This window comes from Sinocyclocheilus anshuiensis, unplaced genomic scaffold, assembly GCF_001515605.1.
Source record: "Sinocyclocheilus anshuiensis isolate Anshui unplaced genomic scaffold, SAMN03320099.WGS_v1.1 scaffold708, whole genome shotgun sequence".
Classification (NCBI taxonomy): Eukaryota; Metazoa; Chordata; class Actinopteri; order Cypriniformes; family Cyprinidae; genus Sinocyclocheilus; species Sinocyclocheilus anshuiensis.
Genome location: NW_015555881.1, coordinates 2,763,723 through 2,776,844, shown reverse-complemented (window position 1 = coordinate 2,776,844; position 13,122 = coordinate 2,763,723). Strand labels below are relative to the sequence as shown.

At 33.5% G+C, this 13,122-nt stretch overlaps 2 protein-coding genes across 4 annotated transcripts in view; one reads left to right on the top strand and one right to left on the bottom strand.

Moving 5' to 3' along the window:
- Positions 1 to 115, top strand: part of LOC107675715 (cingulin-like protein 1) — a 15,417-nt gene extending 15,302 nt beyond the window's left edge. Inside the window, exon 14 of the mRNA XM_016470129.1 lies at positions 4 to 115. Coding sequence (XP_016325615.1) covers positions 4 to 115 — 112 coding nt within the window. The remainder of the gene's footprint in view (positions 1 to 3) is intronic.
- A 1,825-nt stretch (positions 116 to 1,940) lies between these two features.
- The window catches only part of rab27b (RAB27B, member RAS oncogene family), a 36,208-nt gene continuing 25,026 nt past the window's right edge, over positions 1,941 to 13,122 (bottom strand). The window contains exons 3-7 of one of the 3 annotated variants that reach the window (XM_016470272.1): positions 8,497 to 8,582; positions 6,647 to 6,750; positions 6,206 to 6,329; positions 5,146 to 5,318; positions 1,941 to 2,379 (exon numbers count right to left, since the gene is read on the bottom strand). In XM_016470272.1, the coding sequence (XP_016325758.1) occupies positions 2,372 to 2,379; positions 5,146 to 5,318; positions 6,206 to 6,329; positions 6,647 to 6,750; positions 8,497 to 8,582 (495 nt within the window). In that variant the 3' untranslated portion in view covers positions 1,941 to 2,371. Of the gene's footprint in view, positions 2,380 to 4,869; positions 5,319 to 6,205; positions 6,330 to 6,646; positions 6,751 to 8,496; positions 8,583 to 13,122 lie in introns of those variants that run through there. The other 2 variants (XM_016470273.1, XM_016470271.1) reach the window with 2 other exon arrangements.

The window sequence follows — 13,122 nt, the reverse complement described above, 5'->3', positions numbered from 1 at the left end:
CAGCAGGAGGAAAGAGTCGAGACAAACTCTGGAAAACCTGAAGCTGCACCTGAGTGAAGATGATGATGAGGAAGATCAGACCGAATCCACAGAGAAGCAGATCACTCAGGTGTGACGGGACGGGACCAGACCGAACCGGCCTAACCGAAGCTAAAACTATATCAAAAACTGCCAAAACCCAATCAGCCTGGACCTGAACGTAAACCTGCTGTCAAACGGTTTCCGTTCAAATGAAGACTACAAACCAAAACAGATCACGGAAACCACTCGAGTCCAGGTCTACGAGAGGGAGACCGGATCCAGAGAAGCTCCATATAAACAATGTTGTGGAAAAGCTCTTTCCTGTGGACTGACGCTCTTAGGATTTTAATAAGTACTTACAGGAGAATCTGCTTCGCCGTCACTGCCAAATCTGGTTTCATGTGGTTTACAGTAAGCTATCGTGTGCATTAGTTCTTTATCAAGCTCTCCGTTCGGTTTCTGTTGTTATTTCTCAATTCAATCATATAGGCAAATGACATTATGCATATATTAATATAATCTAGATAGGAATAAATATTGATGAGTTTATTTGCATGCGTTCAGCGATCAGGACGGACCTGTGCTGATATTATTCTGCTGAAGGTCATTAAGGGAATCGTCTTTATTAAGTGTTCGTGATGCTGTGCTGCAGATTTAGCTCCAGGGTGTTTTATATGGAGTTCATAGATTAACGTGGAACTACCAAATGGTAATAAAATATTATAAATCAAGATTTGTTTTGTGTGTATGTCTACGTGATTCATAACTTTAATAACTGTCAATTAATACAAATTAAGAAAATGAATAATTGTTATTTTTAAGTAATTAAAAGTTATATATATATAATTTTTTTTTTTTCCCACCAGTGGTCACCATTTAATTTTGAGTTTATTTCTCACAATTTTGACTTTTTGCCTGTAATTCTGACTTTATAGCTTGTAATTTACATTTTTACATTTATTTTTTTTACTCAGAATTGCAAGAAAATGTTTTGAGAATTGTGAGTTTATAGTGTATATCACAATTCTGACTTGTGATTCTTAGTTTACATCTCAATTAAGAGAAAAAAAATCAGATTGCAAGAAAAAAATTGAGAAAATGCAAAACATCTTAATGGTTTTCATTTCTATATTTACGGACACTGATGGTTAAATTACACTGAGAAATTACAAACATTTGAGCCAGTTTTGATCCATATGATCCATTTTTTCTTTCTGGCCAAAGTATGTTTTAAAAATATGCTAAAAATGTGTTATAAACATTTTTCAGCTCAATTAAATATATTTTAAAATGTATTCCAGGAGCAAGAAAATAAAATTATCTTACAGACTTTTTTTGTATATTTACATAAAAAATTTAATAAAAAATAAAATGATTAAAAAAATTTAAATTATTATTTTTAAGTGTTTTCTTGGAATGAAACTTACGGTTTTGCTTTTATTTATTTTTTTCTCAAAAATACACAAAAAATATTTTGGTGGAAAATATATTTACTAAAATATTTTTCAAAATATATTTGTATAATATGCTAAATATGTGTTATAAACTGAAGCTCAATGAAATATATTTATGAAATTAAAAATACATTTAGTTTCAACCTTCATATACCAAAATATATTTCAGGAGCAAGAAAATATATTTCCAATCTCAAGACTTTTTTTTTTGGTATATTTTTTGGGGAAAAAATCTTGAAAATGAAATACATGGATTTGTTTAAAAAATACATTTATATATAATATAATAATATATATAATATATTCAAATTTTAGATTATATATATATATATATATATATGTTTTGTTTTTTTTCCACAAAAAATATTGGTGGAAAACCTATTTACATAAACATGTTTTAAAATAAGTAAAAATATTTTTGGAAATTTTTTTCATTTTTTATTATTTTAAAATACAAGCATCATTCACAAATGGACCATTAAAACTCCAGAGCATTTTTTCCTCTTTATTCTTTAGTAACATGTTACACGCATAACAAAAAATAAACGCTCTCAAAGGAAACTGAGGAGTTATTTTTTTAACCAGTTGTGTTATTTCGTGTTTTATTATATACTGGTGATGCAGTAAAAGAGCTTACAGGAGTTAAGAAAGACTCGGGCAGCGTTTCTTCGGTCAGTAGATCGTTACAGGCACGAGGAGAGAAAATCAATCAATCAATGTAAACTTCAAGAGAACAACATCACTGGTCATAAAGCCATTCCTGAAACCACAGAAACCAGGAAAACACCAAAGCGCCAAGTTCAAGGCCAAGCAGGAGTTCAGTAGAAACACCATCCAGAGATTGTCACATTTAAAGGCGTGCGATCAGACGTCCTTCATTCGTCAAACACGCGGCGTCATGATGCTTTATGAAGCGAGTATGGCACAGGATGAGTTTGGCACCGGAGGACAAAAATAAAACGCCATTAAGAATCAACACAGCACAGACCATATATTAAACCATATCAATCGCACCAAACCAGGTCAGATTTCATCCCAAACTCATAAGGCAAAAAAAAGACTATATTTTGCATTAACAAGAATTTTAGGACCAAGATTGTATTGTATTGTAATTGTAATAATAAATGTAAGAAGATACATCCATGGTATTTATGCTGCCTTTTTGAAAAAAACAAAAACATGTAATAATTTGCTTGTACAAGAGCACATCCAGGCCTAATTTCACCCCAAAATAAAAAAATTTTCGTTAAGAAAATTATAAAAAAATTAAAATAAATGTAAAAAAAACATTACATTTTATAGGCCTCTTTGCTGATTTAAGTAACATTGTATTACAGTAACGAGATTTTTAATGAGAAAAAAAAATCTAAAGTAAAACATTTACATATAGTAATGAGAATTTAGTGTTAAAATGTAATTTTTTTAATTGTCATGAAAATGATGTCAATGCAAAACATCTTAATGGTTTTGAATTTAGGGTGAAATATGACCTGAACATGTTTTCATATTTAAAATACATGTCGCATTTCACTCCAAAGTCATGACAAAAATAAGACATTATATTTCACATTAAGAAAATAAAACCTATTATTTTTATATAGGACTGAGATGTTTTTGCAATCCAACAATTTCACAATTAAAAAAAAAAAATCAAAATTCTCATTACTGCAACTTAAATTTTTTTTAAATGAATTAAATAAAAATAAAATACTGCATCACAGTAATGAAAGACATTGAGAAATTAAAAAAAAAAAGTAATGAGATTTTTTTTTCTTTTAACCTGTCATGAAAATAAAGTCACAATGCAAAAAATCCTAATGGTTTTGAATTTGGCGTGAAATACGATCTGGGTGTGTTTTCAGGACATTAGCCTAAAAACCATGACATTAGAAGGAGATCTGCATTAATCTGCCTGATTATTAAATGTTTCCCAGTTTATTCACTCCATTCTTATACACAGATGCTTTAAAAATACATGGATTTCTTTCAAGTGTCCAGAAGTCAGAAGCGTGTGCCTGAGACGCTCACAAACACACCGCAGTTATTCAACCATGAATCTGCACTTCTGAGGGCTGATGAGAACACAAGCGAACAGGACGAGAAGATTCAGACGGGAATATGAAACATTCTTCAGCGGAGTTTCTCCAGAGCTCTGCATGGAGTGTGTGACCGCATGCAGCGACACGCATGAACACGCAAGCATCCGCAGCCTCACGACACCAGAGACACATTCACAAGCTCAAGTCAGTCATGCACAGACTCTGACATCCAGTGACGTAGTGTTTGACACACCAGAGCCGTCAAACCATGAGCATACTCTACCAGACCAACCTCTCTCCTGCTCAGCAGGGCTGCGTTTATTTCATCAAAAATACAGTCAAAAATGTGAAATAATATTACTATTTAAAACAGCCATTTTCTATGTGAATCTCTGTTAAACTGTAATTTATTCCTGTGATTTTCAGCATCATTACTCCAGTCTTCAGTGTCACATGATCTTCAGAAATCATTCTAATATGCTGATCTGCTGCTCAAGAAACATTTCTGATTATTATCAATGTTGAAAACAGTTGAGCTGCACAATATTTCTGTAGAAAGCTCAAAAGAACAGCATTTATTTGAAATAGAAATATTTTGTAACATTATAAATGCATTTACTGTCACTTTTGATCAATTTAATGCGTCCTTGATGAATAAAAGCATTAATTTCCTTATTAATTTAAAATTTGTAGTCTATATATATATATATATTTACAAAAAGTAACATCAAGTGAAACTGCAACATTTAAATGAGTAATATATAACAAACATTATTGAAATAAACTCTTACTATACCCAATAATTACTATTTCTATTTTACTAATAATATTTATGCACTAAAAACGAAAGGAAAAAAAATTGGCAGGTGCTTTTATCCAATGAAACTTGAAAAGAAAGCATTTATTTGGAATGGAAATCTTTACTGTCACTTTTGATCAATTTAATGCATCCTTGTTCAATAAAAATGCCCCCCCCCCCTTTTTTTTTTTAAATCTTATTTTATTGTACTTACCCCAATCAACTGTTTTCAACATTGATAATAATCAGAAATGTTTCTTGAGCAGCAGATCAGCATATTAGAATGATTTCTGAAGATCATGTGACACTGAAGACTGGAGTAATGATGCTGAAAATACAGCTGCGCATCACAGAAATAAATTACAGTTTAACAGAGATTCACATAGATAACAGCTATTTGAAATTGTAAAAATATTTCACAATTTTACTATATTTTTGATCAAATAAACACAGCCCTGCTGAGCAGGAGAGACGTCTTTCAGAAACATTAAAAAGTCATAATTATTCCAGACTTCTGACTGGTAGTGTATGAATGTCGCTCAGCTCTCAGTGAGCCAGACATTTCTGTTTTTGTTTATGTACATCTATTTAGATGATGGGTGTTTAAGAATCAAGTCCGATCGAGATTATGGCCACATCAGGGTTTTAGTTTCGGAGTTTCTGACCTAAGATCGAATATTTCAGAGACATTTGCAGACGGTAATAATCTGGGCTAAATTTGGACGGGGTTATTAAAGATCACGAGCCAGTACGACAGCTCTCACAAACTCTCCGAGGGAAAACACAATGTCCACACATATCAGTAATACAGTAGGTCTGCTTTAACACGCACACTTCTTCTGGTTTCCCGCCGCGGCGTCCAGTTTGCTGGAGCCGTCCGTGTCGTGCTCCGCCGCCGGTTTATCCACACACTGCTCCATCCGCTTCATCACCAGATCCAGCAGCGTCACCACGGCTTTATCCACCTCCGCGCCGGTCGCCGCACTCGTCTCGAAGTAGGGAATTCTGGGAAGAGGAGACAAACACAAACATCAGAAGAAGAACCTGGGACACACATGGATATATGAGAATTATTACATTTGAGCAAAAATGGAAACTTGGGTTGTTATATGGTATAAAATGAACAGTAAGATTTTTTATGTTTTTTTAAAGAAGTCTCTTCTGCTCATCAAGCCTGCATTTATTTGATCAGAAATACTTTCAAAAGTTTTCTATGTGAATATCTATTAAACTGTAATTTATTTCTCTGTATTTTCAGCACCATTACTCCAGTCTTCAGTGTCACGTGATCTTCAGAAATCATTCTAAGATGCTGATTTGCTGCTCAAAAAACATTTATTATTATTATTATTACGTTGAAAACAGCTGAGTATAATTTTTCAGGTTTCTTTGATGAATAGAAAGAAATTAATATCTGAAATAGAAATCTTTTGTAACATTATAAATGTTTTTTTTCCATCAGTTTTGATCAATTTAAAGCATCCTTGCTAAATAAAGTATTAATTTCTATAATTTCTATAATTATACTGACTCCAAGCTTTTGAATGGAATATCACAGAAATACATTACAGTTTAACAGAGATTCACATAGAAAACTAAAAAAAAAATATTTCACAATTTTACTGCTTTACTGTATTTTTGATCAAATAAATGCAGGCTTGGTGAGCAGAAGAGAAGTCTTTAAAAACATAAAAATGTTTACTGTTCAAAAACTGGTAGTGTATATAAAATATCTAGAAAACATTTTACTATGTTTATACATTTATGTTCAATATATTTTAATATATTTTAATAATTATATATATATATTTGTAAAAAGTAAATCTATTATAAATGAAAAAAAAAAAAAAAAACATCAATGACTGAAGAGTGAAGTTGACGCACACACTCACCCGTATTTGTCCGCTAGTTCTTTCGCTTGTTTCTCCTGAACTTCTCTCTGGTCGTTCAGATCGGCTTTATTACCCACGAGAACAATATCTGGATTCTCACAATACGCGTTCGCCTGGAGCTGACCTACACACACACACACACACACACACACACACACACACAGAAGTGTTTCACAGTTTCAGGTTTTAGTGTAAACGAAAGAGTGTCAGATTCAACAGCAGAGCTACAGAGCTGAAATTATCATCAAAACAGCAGTTCAGACTGAATCTACTGCAGAAATGTGTGTAAGGAAGAAAAGGAGAAGAAGAGGAAGAGGAAAAAGAAGAAAGAGGAATTCTCGCCAGCAAGCACTGTAACTAACAGACCCGCACACAGTGCCTGTTAATCTGGTTAGTGCTGGTTAGTGCCGGTTAGTTAGTGGTGCATCTGCAGTCACTCACTCATCCAGTTCCTGACGTTGAGGAAGCTTTGCTGGCTCGTCAGATCGAACATGAGCAAGAAACCCATCGCATCCCTGAAGAAGGCCGTGGTCAAACTCCTGAACCTGCGGAGAACAGACCTAGACTTCAACTGCCTGCAATCATTGAATTCAGTGCATTAACATCTGATCTCCAAATCATGAGGTCAGAGTCAGGCCAGCAGTAAAACACTGATCCACATCTCTGTGTGTTGTCTCTGCTGTGATGAAGGAAACGCAGCTCATGGTGAAGGAGTTACAGTGCGGCAGCTAAAGTGAGCGAATCAAAGAGAACCCAATCAGTCCGCCAGATCAGGAGCAGGAAAAAAAGGTCGAGAAAAACAGTTTAAATTAATAATAAAAATATTCAAATAAATACAATTATATTAAAGCACAAAAAGTATTAGATTAAGATAAATTCTATTAAAATAAAATCATTTAAATTAAATTAAATAATAAATAAATGCATAAATAATACATCTAACAGTACAGTAAAACAGTAAGTTGAAAAATGTAATGTAACTTAATAGACTATTTTTTATATAAATAATGAAAAAATAAAAAACATTAAATAATAATAATATTAATAAAAAATAAGATAATAAGTAAACGATAAAAATAGATTCAATGAAATATTACGTAAAAAAAATAATGCATAACAGTACATTAGTCATGTAACTTAATAGAAACAACATTTTAAATGAATAATAATAATAACAATAAAAATTACATTCAAATAAAATAAATAAATAAACAATAAAATAGTAGATTAAATAAATAAATAATACATCTAACAGTACAGTACTACAGTACTCCTACAATATTGCTAAGTAGGAATAATAATAATTAGAGACTAAATATGTTCTAAACAATACTTTAAATTGTTATGCAACATAGTATAAAAGAGAATTAATATTCAATTTTATCAATTAAACCGGACTCCAATTTAACTTCTGAATTGAGCCGAATAATGAAACTAACTCTACAACATCAACACTGTTATTGAACTGAACTGATCTGAATGACACTGTAATCTTCTGTGGAGCTGTTTCACAGCTAAAACTGAAATTGTATCATGATTAGGGTTGGGTACCGAAACCCGGTACCAATATGGCACCGGTACCTATGTAACCGGTATGTACTAGAACCGAATCCGAACGCAGATTTCGGTGCCATGCCTGAGCGATCGATTAAATATTTGTCCTCTGGTCCTCCGAAACGGACGTAAGAAGCATCATCACCGGCACCGCACGTGAAGATTATAAATATACTTAATTGTTATGAAAATACCAGAGATGGCTTGAATAACACAGATAAACTATATTGTCGCAGTCGAGTGTTTATTGTCTTTGTTTTATCGTTCAAAACGTTTATATGTTCTGTTTACTCAGTTACAGCTATAATAGCGATGCCTTTGTCCATATAAGGGATTTCCTGGAGGGTCACCAGTTCCGCTACTTCTGTGACTGGATATGTGGATTTTCTGTGCGAGGGCGCCTTCTGGCGTCCAGTATGAATGAAACAGACAGCATGTGTTTATGGTGCTAATGGCCAATCCATCATTTTTTGTGGAATTTTTATTTATTTATTTTTTTTAATAAGTATCGGTTCAGGCACCGGAACCGTTTTAAACGTATCGATTTGGCACCGGTATCGAAAAAAAACAAAACAATACCCAACCCTAATCACGATTGATGAATTAAACAACATTTAACCGTTATTTTCCTGTTTATTACTGTGAAGCTGCTTTAAAACGATCTTTGAAACAGGCTGCTTTGAGACGCTTCCACTGACTGTGTGGATGTGATCAGGAATAAGAAGAGAAGAGCGCACCTCTCCTGTCCCGCCGTGTCCCAGAGCTGCAGGTGAACCTTAAACGTCTTTCCTGTCGTTCCATTGGGGCTGTTTGTCGTATAAACCTGGAGAACAACAGAGATCAGCAGAGATCAGCACCAAACCTGCCTGAGAAATCCATAGAGTCTCTGTTTTCATGCCGATTAAACAGTTTCAAAAGTAGCGCCCTCGCGAGTAGTGATGGGTCATTCTTCTATTTCGAACGAATCTTTAAAATGACTCGGAACGATGAGTTGTCTCAAGCGAGGGATTCGTTCATTTCGTGTCGTGTCGCGCAACATCCAATAGGTTCTGTACAGGAAAGAGAAATGATTAGTCTTCGAGTCGTTCGTTGTTTTGAGGCGTTAACGCCGGAGTTTAGTTCAGTGCTCGCGCTCGATGAATTCTGCTCTCTCGCGAATCCTCCCATCATAAACAACAAAGATGTAAGTGAGAGATTCATTTGCCGGTGTAGGAGCTTCAGTGATTATAATGGGAGTTGTTTGAGAGTGCTTAAACTCACGCTAGACTATAGTCAGTGATAATGGAAATTCATTGCTCGCTTTCTGTATATAATTTATTCGCTGTTTGAATAACCGAGGAATTGAAACGAAGTAATGAAATCATTTGTAACTTGCAATGTTTTTAATAAACTGTGATCACTTTAAATATAAATTGTTAAAGTATTTTATGACAGACGTGTTTCTGATGTGTGTAGTTAATAGATTACACCCTCCAAACAAGAACACAGAGACCAAACTGTGCTGGATGAAGCGGACAATCAGCTACAAACGAATGAAACAAAAGACTACATTTTGAAAGCTAACTTTGGCTCGAGGTCTAAAGACTGAAAACACGGCAGACAAACTTCTCAAACATGATCCGGACGCTCGGAGACTGCTTTACTTCTGCTCGCTTTAGCTCAGATGGATGCTGTTATTGATCTGCCTGAGCCGCAGTGCATGCTGGGATAGATGTTTTCATCTCACTGTCTCCCTGTCCACTTTATCTATGACATTTTACGAGTCTCTGAAAGATACTGCAGGCAGAAAAAGAGCATAAAATACCTGCATAAAGCAGGATTTTGTGTCTGGCACTTAATAATCGTGTGCTTACAGAGGAAAGAAAAATTAGATTTAAATCAATGAATGAATAAATAAATAAATAAATAAATAAATATAACAGTACAATACTAAAGTAGAAAAAATAAAGATACTTAATTGATAGAAACTAAACAATTTAAATAAATAAATAAAGATACAGACAGAAAAAGGTCATAAAACACATTAAATAAATCAGGATTTTGTGTCTGGCACTAAATAATGATATGTTTATGGGAGAAAAATACAATAAAACAATAAAAAATTGATTTATATTAAATAAATAAATGTAGGAAAAAAAGTGAAATAATAGAAACTAAATATTTTAAATGATGATGATGATGATGAATCCGAAAGACTAAATATACTGAAAGAATAAAAATTTAAATAAAAAAATACAAATTAGATCAACATAAATAATGAATACATAATACATATAGCAGTACTGTACTAACGCAAGTAGAAAAATATCATGTAATTAAATATTTTAAATAATAAGAATTACAATAATAATAATAGCAGTAATAATAATAAATAACTTGAAAGATACTGCAGACACCTGAAATATATCAGGATTTTGTATCTGGCACTAAATCGTGTGGAAACGTGGGAAATAGAATCTGTAAGGAGTCCATGTTTATGGGTCATAAATATATGAGGTTATAATGTTGGAGAATAATGGAGGATTGTTCATGAGCGCGTCAGCCGCTGATTCCTGACATGATGTGGCTCTGTGTCACTGATAATGTGGGCAGCTCTGCGTCTCTGATTCTCCTGTGTTTCTGAGCTCGGATGATTCATACTGTGAGTGTGTTTGAGAAGTTCAGGCCTCATTCTCATTATCGATCTTTTTCAGATCAGCGCAGGAACGTTTTTAGTGGGTGGAAACACGCTTTGCACGTCCTCACACATACACACACACTCACACACACACAAACACACACACTGACACACTCACACACACACACACACAAACACAAACACACAAACACACACACACACACACAAACACACACACACCGCACACGCACACGCACACACACACACACACACACACACACACACACACACACACAGTGAAGAGCCAGTGGTCTTGTGTTACTGTGAGTCATGAACATTCATTTAATCCAAAAAACTGAAACCCTCCAAACTCTGTCAAAGTGAAATTGTTGCGTTCTAAAACGTGTCAAACTGCAATTCATAACGCGACGCAGCAAGAGCCGCTAAACAGCACTGTTATTGTTAAAACTAAAACTATTACAAGTCATTTGTTAATTGAAATAAAATATAAATATTAGATGAAACACTTAAAAAAACTAGAATGAAAATTAGAAATGCACCTAACCGAAATCAAATAAAACTGAAACAGAAAGAAAGAAAGAAAGAAAGAAAGAAAGAAAGAAAGAAAGAAAGAAAGAAAGAAAGAATTGGCAATCAAAAAATGCCAAATGCACAAAACAAAATTACTCAAACTTAAAGTAAAACTGCAATTTATAATGCAAAAAAAAACAAAAATCAGAAACGTTGAAATACTGAAATAAAAAGTGAAACACTAAAATTACAAAACAAATCAAAGCTAAAGAAATATAAATATATAAATATATTTTCAATTTCCAAAATTCCAAATCTAAAAATAAAAGCTAATTCAAAATAGAAATAAGTACTATAATAGTGTATAAATAATACATTATTATTAGGGCTGTGACTCTTTGGGTAGACAGCGAATCGATTCGATTCATGATTCATAGGTTTTCGATTCGATTCAAGAACGATTTTTGCAAATTCAGAGCGATTCAATTCGATTCACAATTAAATTTGATTTGATTACATTAACGATTCGGTTCTGCATTCTTTAAGTGCATTCACAGGATTATTTAAATGCTTCCCCTAAATTCTTTAAATGCTTAGTCAGGGGGCAAATTACACAGCAGCCTTTATGGTTAGAGAACCATAGGTTAGAGCAGTGTTTCCCAACCGGGCTGCCGTCTGTCGAGAGCAGGGGTGCCGTGTAAAAAAATATTTTTTAAATATTTTTAAATTGCTAAAATGTTCAAAAAAGCAGCTATTATATAATATCCATTTCTGATGTTGCCAATAATTAGAGATGCACTGAAATTCCGACCGCTCAGGATTCACTTTTTACGATTCATCTATCTCACAATGTTTACATATGAATAAAAGCCTACATTAAAATCTGTCATATAAATTGGTCTTTTCATTAGAAATTAGCCTACTGATTGCCACCACTGATGGACAACATTTTTTTATAATATTAAAATCTGTATGACAGTGTATTCTGCAGTTCTTCCCTGCTGTACCGAATATCTATACTTTTCAAAGTATCATATCGAAGTTAGAAATTCAAATATTGTGACAAAATTAATTTTGTAGGGTGCCACAAATTTGTTAAAATTTCCAAAGGGTGCCGCGACTAAAGAAAGGTTGGGAAACACTGGGTTAGAGGAAAAAAAAAACACTTTTGTGCATTGTTAGATGCTAGTTTAATGATGCTATGACATGGCATATGTAGAAATGTATGTAAGCCAAGGTTTTAAAAAAGAGTTTTAAAAGTATTATGTATAGCCTTACATTTTGTCACACCAGGGGCGCAGCCATCATCAGAAGTGACAGAAATGTCAAATACAATAATTTTGTTTTTTTTTTTGTTTGCTTTTTTTTTACAAGGAATTATTTTCTTATCTCTTACTTTGAATTTGCTATAAAAAATCTAATTTTTTCCTAATGGCAATTTTATGATTGGTTTATATACTACAAAAAATTATTTCAATTATCTGCACAGAATAAGGTAGAAAATATACTTTATAGTTTCTGTACTGTAATAAATTATATGTCAATTTGCACTGCATCATGCATCATAAATGTTATTTATTTATTGTGTTTATTGTCTTAACGTTTCATCAGTTCATTCTGCTTTTTATACAGTTTAGCTGCAGATATAGCCTGGCACGTCTATGAGCGCGCGATCACTTCTCTTTCAGTGCGAAAACTTCTTTATCTCATTTTCATAAAACAAAATGCTATAGTATTTAACTTTTCCTCTCCATCGGCGAATGATGATTCTGAAAGAAAACGCGCCCGATGTCTGTTTGCTAGCAACGAACGCTATATGCATCTGATTATCAGATAAACCTCGCGCTCTTATTTCAAGGTTGTTGTTAAAGCTGTGCTTATTTTAACGGTTTCCTTCGTACACTCGGTTTAACGACATTGTTAAAACACATTTCTCATTCAATGGAACTGCACACACACACACGCTCACACACACATATATATAACTTGAACTGATTCACAGAAATAAATTTAATACGTTTAGATATAGATTTATTTCTGTGAATCAGTTCAAGTTATATATATGTGTGTGTGTGTATACATATATCTTTTGATTTGTTGTAAAAGAGAGCAAAGCTTCATCAGACACGTCAGCATCTCTGTAAACAGTCCTGCGGCTCCGGCTCCCGTCAGCTCAGATCTGCTCGCTGCGTCTCAGAGATTTGCTCTTTTAATA